The following is a 16,509-nucleotide window of genomic DNA, read 5'->3' on the forward strand; positions in this document are numbered from 1 at the left end:
TCATGTCAATCAGTGGTGACTACTGTCGATTGATTAAAGCTGAGATGTGCCACATCCATAGATTTTGATATATAACCCCTCCACATCGTCACCTCTTCATTAAAGTCACCCCCTTCGTATTTAACAAACTTTCAGAAATAATTAAAATGTACAAGGTGTGTTTATTGGTTGTGTTTTTGGCCATGTCGTCGGCCATGGGTAGACATTTTCCTAAGAAAAGTTTATTAGATAAACGACTGTTAGAAAGTGAAAATTTTAAGCATTTGTCACGACATGTCTTCAGAAGATTAATTACCAATAATTCAAGCATTATATTGGTGAAAAATATGAAGAATTTAAAGAGACCAAATGGTGAAATCACCTTCAATTCTGAAAACAGCGTAAGTGTACCTATATTACCGAAAAATACCGAAATGTTAAAGGAAAGATCAGAAAATCCACAAAAAATCAAGAAAATTTTAAAACAAGTAGCAAGTTTGAATAAGAAACATGGTAAAAGGGTGTATAGGTTTGTTACAATCCCCACGAATTTTAAACGAGTGAGTGTTGAAGACGTCAGAATACGAAAAAACAATATGGTAAATAGACCAAACCATTCTAAATCGCACAGAAGAGTTATTTCCAAAAGAAATAAAAAGCATATCAAGAAAGTTAACAAGTTAGGTAAACTTAACTCAGGGAATACGAGAAAGCATCAAGTTCAAATAAAAAGAACTAAAAAAGCCATTAAATCTAAAAGAAGGATTCGAAAACACAAAAAAGGTAAAAGAGTGTACAGATTCATCCATTCAAGAAAGAATGATAAATTAACAAGAATCTCAGACACAACCATGGCAAGAAGTACACATACTACTATGAAAACTACCACCAGCATGTTCCCTGAAACCACCACCGAATCTTTCCAAGAGCCTGGAAGAAAACACAATAAAAGAGGGTCCGAGATCACGAAATCTTGTGGTAATATCATGCATGGTGTATGGTTTAAAAATCAGTGTAATATTTGTCGATGTTTTAATGGTTTATTTCATTGTTTACCATCCGTATCTCAAGGTTGTGATCAAAGACAGAACGCCGAATACGATCGATATTTTTTGTATCCAATTGTCAGTGGAATGAATCCTGATTTCGAAACCCCCCAATTTGAGCTTCCGTTGTCATCCGCAATCACAATCCGGTCGCCAATAACGTTAGCTCTGTGTGTTATACTTTCTGTTTTAAGTGCATACTGTAATTTATATCTTTGGTAACACTTTTATTTGTTTTCCCATTGTGATGCTTATCATGTTGTTGATATTTGTTTGTTTATTTGTTATATAATTAATTATTGGTGCTATCTGAATAAATTATCGATTAATAACAAAATTAAATTTGTCACGATTTTGTTAATGAAATAACACATCATGCTGATTTAGTTGTTTTGTAGACCTACATTGACATTTGAATAACAGAATGTGTTTGAAGGCTGGATTTGTTGAAATTAACTTTTTCTTTTTATGAGAGGTTATCTCAATGCTGTACTCTTATAGGTTAAAATGAGAATGAGATGCAAATTTATTTATGAGGCCATATCATTATGAGATCAATTTAGAGTCTATCACTCCAAACAATTTGAATTCCGAATCCATTTTATTAAATTTTAATATTTACGTTTTATATACGTTTTACTTCAAGGGAAGCAATTCTCTCAAATTTTATTCGACCACTGAGTCTACTTATGAAAATTTTCACCCGATGATCAAAGAATTGCTAATTCAGTAAGAGAGATGAAAGATGGCGATCCGTAATAAGTCTTCGGAGTACTGTAATTCGAAGCATTGCACGGAAGTACAATGAGTACCTCTCAATATAAGAGAAAGTCCTTGGGTCTATTTCTCCCTCTTTCCTGTCATAGCTACCATCACTCACTCATATCTCGATTACTACTGCCCCCTTCATCTACACCCCATCCCTACGAAATCTCCTTCACCTTGTTATTACACCTTCTTCTGTATGTCTGACTTCTAAACTCTCCTTTAAGATTGCTCCTCATCCACAATCTCTCCTTCCTCGCTATGTACTCCCAGGCTCTTTTTCCTTTGACTGTCCTTATCTTCATTCCATGCAAACCGTACTTCCCTCCCTGTGCACTTCTCTTACTTCTTGCTAAATACTTACTCCTGCCTGAACAATATTTTCCATCACCTCTATGTATTCTTGCCCGGTTTCTCCCCACCAGTGATGAAGGTTAGAGGGCTGCCATGGAAAAAGCGTCTAGTCTAGTCGGATGGGACAATAAACAGAGGCCCCGTGTGGTACAGGCTGTGCACGTTAAAGATCCTCGACAGTTGGAAATCGAAAAAGAGCAGGCTAATGCCGCAGTTATGAAAGAACAGGATGAGGAGAAACACCAATTACTCAGTATATGCAATGTTATCCCACAGAAGGACCTATTGCTTGTGATTAAAGACTATAATACATAGTGCAGTGTATTATAAGAAAAATAACATTGTAATCGCGTGAATATAAATGTCTTGTTAATCACATTGTCAATACTAATTCACTATTTGATAGAAAATCTTGTCTATTTAAAGCTTGAATAGAAAGGATTGTTGATATTGGGTTTCTCTTAACAACCGATATTACATTTCTACTACATGATTTTATCATAGAGGGACTTGCATTAAGTTTGTTCAGGTAAGATTAGATTTAATTGTTTATTTCTCTTAAAGCAAACCGTATTAAGCATCTTATTTTTTCGGCTTGGATTCTGAAGAGATGGTTTACACATGGACTAGATATTTCTTTGGTGAAAATTTAACATGGCATGCCAAATGAGCTGTTGAAGATACATCATATGTTTATATTTTGATTTAGGCCAAGGACCAACTTTTTAAACGACACCGAAACTGAAATATCTTACGCGATGCCGATGTGGGTTTGTCCAGGACGACAACCGTGTCAGAAAGCTTATGGTTATCCACAAGGACTACGAGCTCATACACCATTCTGTTCAGATGCCAATAGCAGAAAAATCGTCAAGAATGACAATATAAACACCAAAGTTCCATTGTACAAGGCTATAGAGTTCTGTAATGATACAGAGAAGGGTAATATCATGATCTGTAGAAGAGGTGTTAAACAGTACCGGAAATCATCAGCGTCTTATTCTAGAGAATAAACTACTGTAATGTTCACTTTATATCATTGTAAACCATCAAATTAGAAGAACTTTATACGATGTGTCACACTGTTTCGCTAAACATGGTTGAAAATGATACTGGAAATGTGTAAACCTCTGTGTCGAACATAAGTATAGACATTGGGCCATGGGTATAGACTATTGCAAATCAAATCATACGTTTCATCATATTCCTTTAGCAACGGTAGATATTATCCAACATGACTTATCATATCATAATAATAAACTTTAAGCATCTTTAATTTTTCATTTTTCACGACATGGCTTCGCAAGAATTACGAGTTCATGCGCAAATCTTGTGCCATCAGACTAGTCGTTTAAAAAAGCCATTTGATGATGGCAAATGTGTAGTACCTGTCCAAACCGCAAAACGAAATCCCAAATCCAAAATAACAGTTTGGCAATGCATGTACAATTGTACATTGATAGCACCATATTCCATAGATTAAAATAGTCCAGCCTTAATATTTTGTGCACTGTCTTGAATGAAATAGTTATTTAAGGATGACAAACTGTAACATTGTATTTTGGATTTGAATGATCCATTGGTATTTGTGGACCAATAACTAGACAAGATAATATCAAAGCATAACCTAGTAAATCAGATGTTGAAAAAGCCAAGGATATATTATTTGATAACTTTTATTGAAAACAACATAATAAGTTATTATCCAGAGTCCAGATCATATCCACGCTTCATGTGATGGCATATTGTGCAATTAGTATTACCTGTGTTAGGGAGTTATATGCATTTTATTCAAAAAATCTGAGTGATCATGTCCTTTACAACTCCCTGCATTACTCTCTTCGATACAAACAAGAGTTGCTATTCAGGCGGAAGGTAATTCTGTCGAGATTGAATAATATTATTATAACAAAACAAAATAACTTAACGTAATAAATAGTTTAACATAAAGTCAGATAGTCCTCTTATAAACCAGTTTACAATCTGATAGAACTCCATTGCATTGCATTAATACCTTATTTTTATTGTGGAAAATTCCGCCAAACGGTAAAATGAATTATAAGAGGACTATTCTTTTTTAGTTCAATGATTACTTTCAAAAATAATTATTATTATATCATATTTTACGATTGAGTTGCATGTAGGCCTACCATTCTAAAAATCATTCGTCATTTTACTTGGAATTCTAACAGAGGAGAAAACCTCGTCGTATCTTTGTTCAGCCTGCCGTATAATTTAGCTATACAGGCCCTCTTTCCAGTCAAAACAGTGCCTTCCCAAATACCGTCTGCGAGTTCACGGAAGTGGAACCATGCGTCTCCAATGAGAACAGCTACATCAGATGCAGCAGGTACACGAACACGAAACGTCACTAATTGTTCCAGACCTATATCACCACACTTTGGTTCTAAAAGATCTGCACCACACCATCGATGACATGCTCGTGGTAATGGTCGTTTGTCTGTTGCCGTCTGTCTGCTTTCGATTAAATACCGGAACAAGCACTCTAAGGGACTGTTGGTGTCATTAGGGGAGGTAACTCGAGCACCAAACAATGAAAACACAAATTTGCCCATTGTTGGACACCGTATTTGATAACACACAGTATCAAAATCTCGATGTTTGATAAACACATAACGCTGGTAATCGATATTGGATTTTTCGTTTCCATGGTAACATAAAGAATGAGAAAGTTTCACGTCAAGATGAAGTTCAAATTGAATGACGATGTCATCATGGCTGTATACCATAATGGGGTCGATGTGTGTTTTAGGAACTAATCCATATAGACTCATACTCGGAGTAGGTCCAAAGAAAGACACTTTAGGATAAGGGCTTTTGATTTTTTCTTTTCGTTCCCGACACTTGAGTTGAAATGCACATGCACTTTGTAAAGATTCTGAGCACCAATCGTCTTTAGCAAATATTGTAAAATAATACTTTCCTGGTTTAGGTGGAGCTACGGTAAAAATAGCTTTATGTCCTATGATGCATAACATAACACGACCCTCCAATTGGGAAGCGTTGACGCATTTGTCTTTTGGGTCCAATGTATACCCGAAACCCAAAATATTGGGTATTTTAAGTTGTAACACAATTAAACCGTTTTTGGAATACTGTTTACATTCATAATGCATGATGAATTTGAGTCCATAATTAAAGAAGGATGATTTAACTATAGGAAGACTGATAAATTCCGTTAAAGAAATCGGACACTCGAGTAGCTGCCATCTTGAATCGTCCGGAAAATGTTGGAATATATGATCCTCGGGATTAGTTATGAAATAAAACTCATCACAGGCGTAAAAATACTGATTTTTGTTCTCCTTATTAGAAGAGTTATTTCCCTTGACATGTCTGGCGCCCCAGTTACAGTTGACGAAGCACCACGATCCATCGATACTAACAGCAGTCCAGGAGTTACGGAACTTTTCATCTTCTAGTTTCATACCCGGTTTATATCCAGCACCTTTAGAATATCCCTGTATCACTTCACAGTAGAGACCTGCAAAACTGAAATATAACCAAAATAGTTTAATGTCATTTGAACATCTAGTAACAATATGCTCTGAAAACAGACACATCCTAAACGCAATGAGGACAGAAAAATTAGTAAGTATAGTGCATGACACCTTGCCTAAGAGCCTAATTACGATCTAAGTAATCTCAAATCCAACAATACCAGGGTTCAATCCCGGCATAGGTCGAGATAATACCTTCGGATTTTTCAACCCGGTTTCCCCCTGTCAGTGATGCAGGTAAGAGGGGCTGACATGGAAAAAGCGTCTAGTCGTTCGGATGGGACAATAAACCGAGGCCCCGTGTGCTACAGGCTGTGCACGTTAAAGATCCCTCGACAGTTGGAAATCGAAAAAGAGCAGGCTAATGCCGCTGTCCTGGCAAAATTTCCCTCATCGCAACCTGCATGGCGTTGCCCGTCTTCATTAGCCCACATGGTGCAGAAAAGTAGGACGTAAAACTCCATTCATTTCATTTTCATTTCATTTCAAATCCAACAATAGATTTACAAATATTAGTAGGTGAAAATGTGAAGATATATGCGGATCAAGCAAGATATATCTGACAATTCTAAAACATCAAAATCGAAATCATATCAGTAGCAAAACTACCGCTTACAGAAGTTGAATTTTAAACATTTTGCTATTAAGTTTTTGATCGTTCATTTATTTGCTGTCTCTCCCTTAGTTGATTTACACAAAACATAAAGTATCATACCTGCACAATCGTTTAAACAAATCATGATATGTTTCAGTACCATATTTAATACCACGTAATAAACCTAGAGGTGATTCTGGATTCACTGGTTCACATATATCCAGTTTATTTAAATCTTTACACGTTATCCAACGGAATATAGCTCTGAAATATATTAATATCAACACTTGACATATGGCATTGGTATTTTATGGTATACCTACATCTTATTATGGAACTTTGGTACCCCAACTGAAAAGGGCATAATATACTTGTGCACATATACTAATAGGCGTATGTCATCAGCTAGAGCCATAGGTTCAAAGGGTTGTGTAAACTGCAAAGATTCATTCGTTACACAAGCTTTATATATCTGGATCCAAAAGAATTACTTTAGAAAGATTCAAAGAGCACTAATTCTTACCTAGCCTTTTCTAAATCCGTTTCACAGCCCAGAATTAAATCTTTTACCAAATCAGTAAACGCTGAGTATTCATTTTGTACAACCTAAAAAACAGATGAAGCGTCTGAAAATGTTCTTCATTGCCCGTCCTCATCAGCCCAAATGTGCAGAAAAAAAGGACGTAAAACATTTCTTTTCTGCGATTTATTTTAATTCTTATAATCTTCTTACAGCAATTTTAATCATAACATATACAGCTTTTACATATACACGTTTTAAGCCTCAGAAATCGATGATGTCCTAGAAGTAAATGGATCTTAATTTTTGATGTGCTACATGCATATTGAATTTGCATATATGCGTTTACAGACAACTCTTTTTCAATTTCAATTGTTACCCAATCCAATCGTGCCAAACTGTATTGTGAAATATGCTTACAAAGTGGCAAATTTCTTTGTTCAAAATGAAATGTGCAGACACGTGTCTTGGTCTTAAGCAGGCATTTGAATACGATGTGCACTATAGCTTTACAACCCTATTTAGGTCATAATGGGACAGAATGTTACCCTTACCTGGAAGACATGGTTATCGATCTCCTCAAATTCGCTTGGACTTTTGAATAACTGAGACCGTCTGAATTCTGGTGGTGATATAGGTGGGGGACGAGATAGATCACAGATAGGTGAAGTTTTATCATCTGAATCAGACGAACTTCTTTCCTGTAATAAAACGTTATCCGCATTAATCTTTGGCGTTCGCATCTGAAGCTTTATACAAACCAATAAATCATCGTGGTGGAAACTTAAGGTTTGGTAAGAAACATTTCAAACCATCACGCGACCGTTATTGCCAAAGTTAAAGTCGGCAAAAATGAAAACAGATAACAATTTGAATTAAACTCAGTTAAAAGACATATTAAATATTAGTCTGGTATGACCAGACATGGGGGGCAGGGCAGCGCGTGAAGTACAAAACACATATGGTTGAATAAAATGAATATTCATTTCTGTCAGACGATACAAGAAAAATTTTTTCCTTCTTTCGAGATGTCTTTAACCAGCAACCCTCCAACATTACAAACACTATTGCTTACCTCAAGGGACATCAGACGTTCAGCTATCAGCAACAACATGGCTTGACTATGTTTCTTTATCATTAACGCTACTTTCGTTTTCTGTTCAGAACTCATTCTGTCCATCAATGACCTGAGATTTTCTTCACGTTTCTTTTTAAAATGTTCTTCAAGTTTCTCGGTTTCTTTTTCTAAACCACAAATAGCTTTCTGAGGTGATCTACGCTTTATGGTGGACACTAGTTCACGAACAGACTTGTCCTTCTCCACCATTAATTCATCTTCTAATCTCTTAATCTTTCTTTCTCTCTCTTCTTTTATTTGTTCATAAAGAATATCTTCTTCTTCCTTTTGAACTCTTTCCAATTCCGATTGTGCATCAAAGATACCAGATTCTTGAAATTCCTATACAACGTTTTGTATAAAAAAGAATTAAAACCATTTCGAATCATTTGAACAATGCAGTGCATTTTAGTTTGGAAAGTGACCAAATAACTGCTGACATCAATTATGTTGCAAGAAGTTTGGAGTCAATTGATCCACATAAACGCATTCAGATTACATGGGTGTATAGTTGCAACTATATTTATATACCATGATGTCGATTCTGTCTTGCGATGGTGTATCCTGCACATCAAGCAGCAAATGTTTACAAGCATGAACTATATGCAAAGAAAAAATGCTCACCAGGGAATATTTTCTATGAAACTTACCTTATATGTCCCACTTGTTGTTTTTTGTTTACCACGAAGCCATAACTCTCTGTGATGATGGAATTCCATAGCATTAGCATCATATTGCCACCCTGGATTATAGACACTGCCTCTGGTCTGAAAATATAAACATTGTAATATAAGTTGCCACTTTGACAACTTGAATTATAGACACTGCCTCTAGTCTGAAAACATAAAAATGCTAGTGTCACATCACCACCAAAAATGACGCATCTTATGCCTGAAAACATTTAATTATTAGCATCTTTTTGTAACCCTATCTGGAATTGAAACTTCGTCCGGTTTTCAGAATATCTGAAAACTTGAGGAATGGCAAAAAAACGCCCTTTATATCACCTAACCCTGCACAATGTCAAGCTATTTCGAACTTCGTCTTATAGTCACCTTTCTTGCATCACAGAAATTTTTAAATACAGCCATTTGATCGAAATGTGTGCTAGTGAATATAGCCAATAAGAGTTTCGACAAAAAGATGTTTGCAGTCTTTCTATTGAGAGCTCTGATTGCTGTATTCCCCAGTGTATAATCCAATCAAATGGTTACATTCTGCGATACAAAAAAGGTGGATAATGCAGTCAAGGTATAAGACGGAGTTCGCAATAGCTTAACTCTGTGAAGATGAACTATGAACTATATATACTTAAAGTCCAAGTTGTATAACCAACACATATTTTAAGTCTGGAAATATCTTTCATGACAGCCACTGAATATAAAAAGTCTGAAGTAAAAAAAAACGTATCAATCATGTTTGAAATGAAATTTGTCTAATGGAATTTTGTAATGACAATATGGTGGTTATAATAACCTAATCGATAGAAAATTATAATCTTTGAACAATAGTAATTCCATTGTAGCTTAATTATTTCCGTTCCTATAATATATTACCCTCGAGCTAAAACACAAGATCAAAATTTTTTTTCTGAGTATAATTCTAGGGTTGACAATGTCAATCCCATTATAGAAATCGTATCGTTACACTACTGTAGTTTTTTTTTCCAATGACAGACTGTCTCATTTGGTTAGTAAATGAAATATGTGGCCTTTAAAATAACATTATCCCGTAATTCCGAAGGATAAACAATGTGTTTTCGGCATTATGGTCAACTGTCAAGTGCTTAATACGGTCTTTAGTTTATTATGCACTTTTCAGGTGCCTGAGACTATCAAAAATTGTGTATACGATGTTAAAAATTAATTGGAATTGCACCACCTACTATAGTCTGTGCCTTGTGTAACAATGTGTTCCGATGTTCCGATCAATCGCCAAGGGTATGAAATGACTTTCCTTTTTAGAAGATGTTCTTGGTGGCAGGGGTTGTTAAAGAAACTGGTTCATGGATTAAATTCCTCAAAGAAATGTGTCATTTAAAAGGTCTAAAGACGAACGTATCCAGTTTGCCATATGAGTACAGTATACTCTGACGAGTTGTGAACAAGGCTTTACTATAGAATGTCTCATTAAAGCATAAGTGAATTATGTTAGCATGCCATTGATTAAAATGACCACTTTAGATCCTCATTAGAAGAGAACGAAACAAGCGACCCATCAATTTTTCACTTGTCTGCCGGTTAAATTAATAACCATCCTCTAATAACATTGATTTATTTCTTTGTGGTGTTTTAAGAGAATCGATGTTCTTCAAGTGATAATTGGTTAGACGGCTTCAATAATTATATTATAGCCAGCATGCAGTCGTTGTTATCATGCATTTTTTTCTAATGATGTAATTCCAGTTGGAACTTCACTATGACAGAGGAATGTATGGTAGCCTCAAATGGCTGACAAGTATGTATCATCGAGCCGAAAGACAATGCCTAATCTAAGCTTCTCAGTTACAACTCTCATCAAAAACAAAACAAGATTCCTAAATAAAGTGAAAGTTTAACATTGATATCCCTTTTAATCTATAGAACTTAGCCCAAACAACAAGGGCTCCATCATAAAAAGGTAAAATCTTTATTGAAGTTTGAGCACCATTCTAATAAGTACTGTTGAGAAAGTTGCTATAGGCAGGACATGCTCACCTTTTCAGACGTCACTCAGAGTCTCTCCCCATAGAATTTTATGGTTATTTGTATATACCATAGTTCGGTAATTTCATTAAATCAAAGCTAAGCTGTTGTACAATATTTCACCATATTTGTACGATATCTTTTAAACAATTGTGTTTCAATGACAAATATAATTGGCACAATAAAAGTCTGCCGTTAGTTAGTTATTTTTGTTAGACAAGACATTGATTTTCAATTATCATCAATCTACCAACTCAAAAGAAAAAAACCCCAGATAATTCTACTGATTTGATTTCACCTTAAATAGCTAATTATAGGGGTTAATTTCCTATGAAATGGCTAATTTCCTGGCATTTCATGACATTACCTCATTTATAATAATTCCATGTAAGTTTGCAATGTATAATCCCAGACAAAATTCGCCGTAAACCGAGATGATCTTACTCATCGTCTATCGTCATAAGGAGATAGGCCAAGTTTGATATATAATCTAAACAGTCATATACATCAACGTATAATTCATTGCACAGAATGGCAAATTCAGTTTTTCGTTTTTAGGGAAGTGGAAATTTGGAGAATGATATACACATACACAAAACTATTTTTAGCCATGTGGACACTAAAGCTGGGAAACGTAATCACAGAATGGTAACAGGTGTTCCAGAAGAGTTAGAATCTCTTTCCAACAACATCCGCTACAGTCCTTAAGTGGGGCTCAAATTCAAGTAGGTCAACTTGTTCACTAATAGTTTAAAGCTAATAGATTGAAAAGTGTCCAAAACCACAAGCTTGTATGCTATGCTTAAAGCTAATAGATTGAAAAGTGTCCAAAAGCACAAGCTTGTATGCTATGCTTAAAGCTAATAGATTGAAAAGTGTCCAAAAGCACAAGCTTGTATGCTATGCTTAAAGCTAATAGATTGAAAAGTGTCCAAAACCACAAGCTTGTATGCTATGTTTAAAGCTAATAGATTGAAAACTGTCCAAAAGCACAAGCTTGTATGCTATGCTTAAAGCTAATAGATTGAAAACTGTCCAAAAGCACAAGCTTTTATGCTATGCTTAAAGCTAATAGATTGAAAACTGTCCAAAAGCACAAGCTTGTATGCTATGCTTAAAGCTAATAGATTGAAAACTGTCCAAAAGCACAAGCTTGTATGCTATGCTTAAAGCTAATAGATTGAAAACTGTCCAAAAGCACAAGCTTGTATGCTATGCTTAAAGCTATATGTTGAAAAATGTCCAAAAGCACAAGCTTGTATGATATATTATATTATGTTGGTTGTATCTTATATGCTACAAGTAACTATTTTTGTCAATCATCATAACACAATCTTAATCAGATCAGTACGAGATCTGTTTTATTTTTAAATTCCATCTGGGACGATCGATCCCTTTCAGGTATCAAATTCTCCCCCAGTATTTAATCTAAACCTCATCTAATGACTCACTCACTCATTAATTACTCACCAACAGATTAGAGTCTTAGGAATTAGCGTTTACCATATTTACAGAAATTATTGACAGATCGTGAAGTTCAAGCCAAAAAGTCAAATAGCTTTAGAGAATACTTTAATGTAACTATTTACTTTTCACGTTTATGGCTGTCTATCATTAATCTAGACTTGAGGAACGTGATGTGGACAATTAAAATAATATTATAGATACTTCTAACCATCAGAACTTTTGCTCTTTGGTCTTTTCTAATGGCTTACTCATCACTAGGAAATACATAATAAACCCCTCCAAATGATTTGTGGATATTCACAATGGCCAAGGAGGGTCGTGGAAAGCAATAGATATTTCCAAATTTAATGTAGGTGTCATGATGAGACATTGAACACATCCCAGAGCTGATAGATCATGATAGTTCCGCCTGGTCGCAAATACCTTTCAAAGCAAAGTTAGACTATCTGGTGTAAAGGTCAGTATTTCTGAAATAGGTTTTGTATATGGTATCAGAAGACCGATTAAGAAGACCATTATTCAGATATATATATAGGTCCTAAGCCAAGTTAAATCAAATGTCTTTGGTGTCTGAGTCAAGCCTTTAATCTAGAAGAAGTTTACGGCGCTTCCACTTTTCTTAGTCATCCTAGCCAATTTGTATGTCTCTTAATAATAGTTTGTACGTGATCTGTACTATTATAGTGTTTCCTGTATTCAGTCGTTTGATGTAACTTACTCTTTACAGTTTATCAATGATACATCGAAACATGGTACAAGATACGTGATCCCAGACAATTACAGCTTCCTCTTGTTTTAATTTAGATAGGCCTACTCCCTTTTTTCTGAGAACATAACTCGTTCGTCTTTGACAATCTCATTTTGTAAGTTAAGCATTCGTGACCATTTCGTTGTTAATTTAGTAAGTTAAAGATTTAATTCTATCAGAAACAGTGGTATACATTCGTTCAATATTCATTATCAAAACTTCCTAATCCCAGAAAAGGTTACAAATTAAACAAAAAGGCCCCTAAGGGATCCATTATGTTTCAGCAATGAAATAAGTTCGTGTTTGACAATGCGTTCTATTCATTAGAATAACTACTAATAATTCTCAAGTGTTCTTGTTAATTTACCCTCAGTCACCGCCAAACTTAGCAATCTTTCCAATTGACGTTACTAATTGCACGATTAGTCGATTATGAAATTGGGAAAGCAAATAGCACTGGTAAAAATATACCAAAATAACTGCACTATCCCTGTATAAATATTGTGGACAGAGGAGCTACCAAAAATTAAGTGGCCCCAGGTGTTCTAAGAGATGAGTATGTTTTGTGTTGCTATCGGTCTCAAATTCATTAAATTGATATAACATTTCTGCATAATAATCAATATGATTCCAGTTTAAAATAATCTATTTTTTTCTATACAAATCGCCAGCCTTTCCTTATAATATGTTAGCTTGGATGGTCTAAATTTCTTATTCAAAAAAGCACATAAAGAAAATAGAAACCAAGAGAAGCTACTACATCATGCGACTCATTTGAAGATTTATGTTCAATTAGTCGACACATTTTATGATAATTAAACACAAAGGGTCGAGGCAACCTAAAATCATAGTTCCCTGAACCATGCATGTGTTCTGATGATGTCACATCGACCCTATGTTAAAACGATGATGTATGCCTGGCTAGACAAAGACTGATAATGTGCATACAATCTCAATAATTTATAGCGCATCACACAAAGACACACGCTTATAATCTTTAATTTCACAATGCTCTATTAGTTTTAATAAAAAGAGATTGTCTGCATTCGAATATCTTTGAAATAAAATGAATTTGATTTTTATGCAGTATATTATCCACACGGGGCATATTTCAATAGCCTCAAGAAATGCGACATCTTACGACTTGTAACGAGTCAGAGAACTTTAGAGTAGAAGTATAGATGGAAATAAAGATAGGGTAAGTACAGTGAGGAAGATTAAAAACATTAGAGGAGGTGGATGAAGTTGAGATGTCCATGGGAAAGTATAGAGGAAGAATTAAAGAGAAAGTTTAAACACGGGGTAAGAAGGGTACAGAGAAAGAAGCCTCAATGTTAAAGGAAGAGGAGATTAGAGCGCATGAGAAACAGGTTCTAAGGAAGATGACTAGGGCAGGCAGTGAAAAACCTTCTCAGATGGGCTAGGTCGGTAAGTAAGAAATGAAGCATTCTCAAGTAGGGGGATTTCTCTTCATTTGAGAGCCACTTATTGTACCTCCGTGCAGTGCTTCGAATTACAGTACTCCGAAGACTTATCATATGATCCATGTCTTTCAATTTCTAACAGATTTGTCAGAAGAAGGAGACAAAAATTGGGTTTGAAAAAATTTCATAAGCTACTTCCGTGGTCAAATAAAATTGTAAAGAATTCCCTCCCTTGAAGTAAAACGTTATTATCTAAATAATGTTTCAAATTGCGCTGCGGTACCCTTATACCCTTGTACCCTTGTTAAAACGTCACACTGAAATCTGTATCTAAACAGATTCAATTCCCATATTTGTAAATGATTTTCCAGATCCTCGAGGGTGTAAGACATTCAAAGGAAGGTTGAATTGGGTTTTCAAAACGACAATCATGGCCATTATTAATGAAATTTGCAAAATGAGACAAAAAATTGACTGATGAACGGACGAGCTGGTCAAAGTGACCCGTTGATCAATGACATGTTTCAATTTATTTCCATTGACAATAAATTCATGTCATGAACATAAAAAATAAAACGCATTGACAAAGGATTAAAATACATGTAATAATTATTCATTATGTCAATTATAAATTAATCATTGTGAAATCTGTAGTCATCTTAGTTTGATCTTTTTGACCTTGTCATTGTCGATTGGCGACAAAAAGCATGTACTTAGTAGTTGCATGTCAGCTAGTTCGAACATGCAATACACGTGCAATGGAACAATGGCACACATGATGACGTTTTGTTATAATAATAGATTTTATGAAGAAATTAGTTCTCTGTTTGTTAATATTGGGTTTATTACAAAAGGTTTTATAAAATTACCTCATTGATTGTTTAAGAGTTTTTATACTTCGTTAATAATGAAAAGATTAAACACTATTGAGTCACAATGGTTCTTATTTCAGATTTTCAGCATTTCAAATCACGGTTGACCAAGTTTCTGATGAATGGTTTCAATAAACTAAGGATTCAATAAACTTATTTATAAACTGATCTACGATAAAAATCGCGTCTTTGGCATCCCCTTACATGCTTATGGCTTCCAAAATGCACATCAGGATAATTCCTAACAAAAACACAAAGGGCCATATGCAGCGATCGTAGATTACCTAAACTTTGACTAAAGTTAGACTAAAGTCGAACTTTAGGTATGCACCGGTCGATCTTTACGAAAGTCGTGCTTAAATTTGACTATCAAATGTAGAAAATGAAAGCCTTAATCCTAACTTTGCATACGGTCTAAAGAGTCCACTATATTTATAATATATAGTAATTTAAACTATGCAAACCACATTTATATCATGGAATGTTTTTAATCGTACCTGGATGCACAATAATGTCAGTATCCCACTATCACGATATATGCCATCGTTTTTGATCGGAAGATCAGAAAGTGACACCTGGAATTGGTAAACCGTGAAGAGATCGTATACCAGACAGCACAACAAATGGTTTCAGAACGTATCGACTCCTATCACAAACTGGGGTTTGAGAGAAATTCCACGAGCAACTACAAATGGCCAATCATGGTGTCCTAAACTATTTATATACAAATAAGTAGAGTAGAGGGGAATAATATAATTAGACCAGAAATCACATTAAGATATTTGAGTAGAATATAAAATGATTGTATATCGTGACTATAAGACATTACATCAAAAGATAATTATAGAATAAGAGTAAACTAAATCTTTAACGAGAGAATTTATAGAAATCAACTGATTCAATAAGAAATAGTCAACAGTTTTCTAGTTATTTACAACATGCGATGTGAACATAACATTCTATATGTAAATTAATGTGAGTTATATAGATACAAATGGATGTGACGTTGACAAGAATTATGGCGTTGCTGATGTATCAGTTGTCACGAACCCAATCTACCGCTTGTGGGTTAAGCACCTTCAGCTAGAGTTTGCGGCTTGCATGGCAGAAAATTCACCCTTTCTGGAAACCGGATGTTTCTTGACGACTGGAATTCCGGGATTGTATGTTTTTTCCATCAATTTGGTACAAGATTTTGTTCATTGCTGATATTATGATGTAAGCTATGCTTCCGACATCTGGCCGTTGACGGAGTATGGGCAACGTCGAGCTGATCACCAAGTTTCTGATATGGTTGTAACCTTCTTCATTATTCCCTTTTTTCAGATAAATGCTATTAATATATTGCTAATTGCTGTAGTGACGTCCAATCTAATAAAGATAGATGTGTTTTAGGCTAGAACTATTTAAGCCCAGT

The 16,509-nt window shown here is 35.0% G+C and overlaps 2 protein-coding genes across 2 annotated transcripts; one reads left to right on the forward strand and one right to left on the reverse strand.

The window, feature by feature from the left end:
• Nucleotides 1-146: 146 nt before the first annotated feature.
• LOTGIDRAFT_174061 (hypothetical protein) lies at nucleotides 147-1,247 on the forward strand (the record flags this gene model as incomplete). Its single annotated transcript, XM_009052386.1, has 1 exon — nucleotides 147-1,247. The coding sequence occupies one exon, from the start codon at nucleotides 147-149 to the stop codon at nucleotides 1,245-1,247; it is 1,101 nt and encodes a 366-aa protein (XP_009050634.1).
• A 4,028-nt stretch (nucleotides 1,248-5,275) lies between these two features.
• Nucleotides 5,276-6,526, reverse strand: LOTGIDRAFT_142420 (hypothetical protein; the record flags this gene model as incomplete). The annotated part of the gene is made up of 2 exons (XM_009052387.1): nucleotides 5,276-5,657; nucleotides 6,381-6,526. Coding segments are annotated over 2 exons (528 nt in total), but the record flags the coding sequence as incomplete, so codon positions are not given.
• Nucleotides 6,527-16,509: the final 9,983 nt, after the last annotated feature.

This window comes from Lottia gigantea (genome assembly GCF_000327385.1).
Source record: "Lottia gigantea unplaced genomic scaffold LOTGIsca_180, whole genome shotgun sequence".
NCBI lineage: Eukaryota > Metazoa > Mollusca > Gastropoda > Lottiidae > Lottia > Lottia gigantea.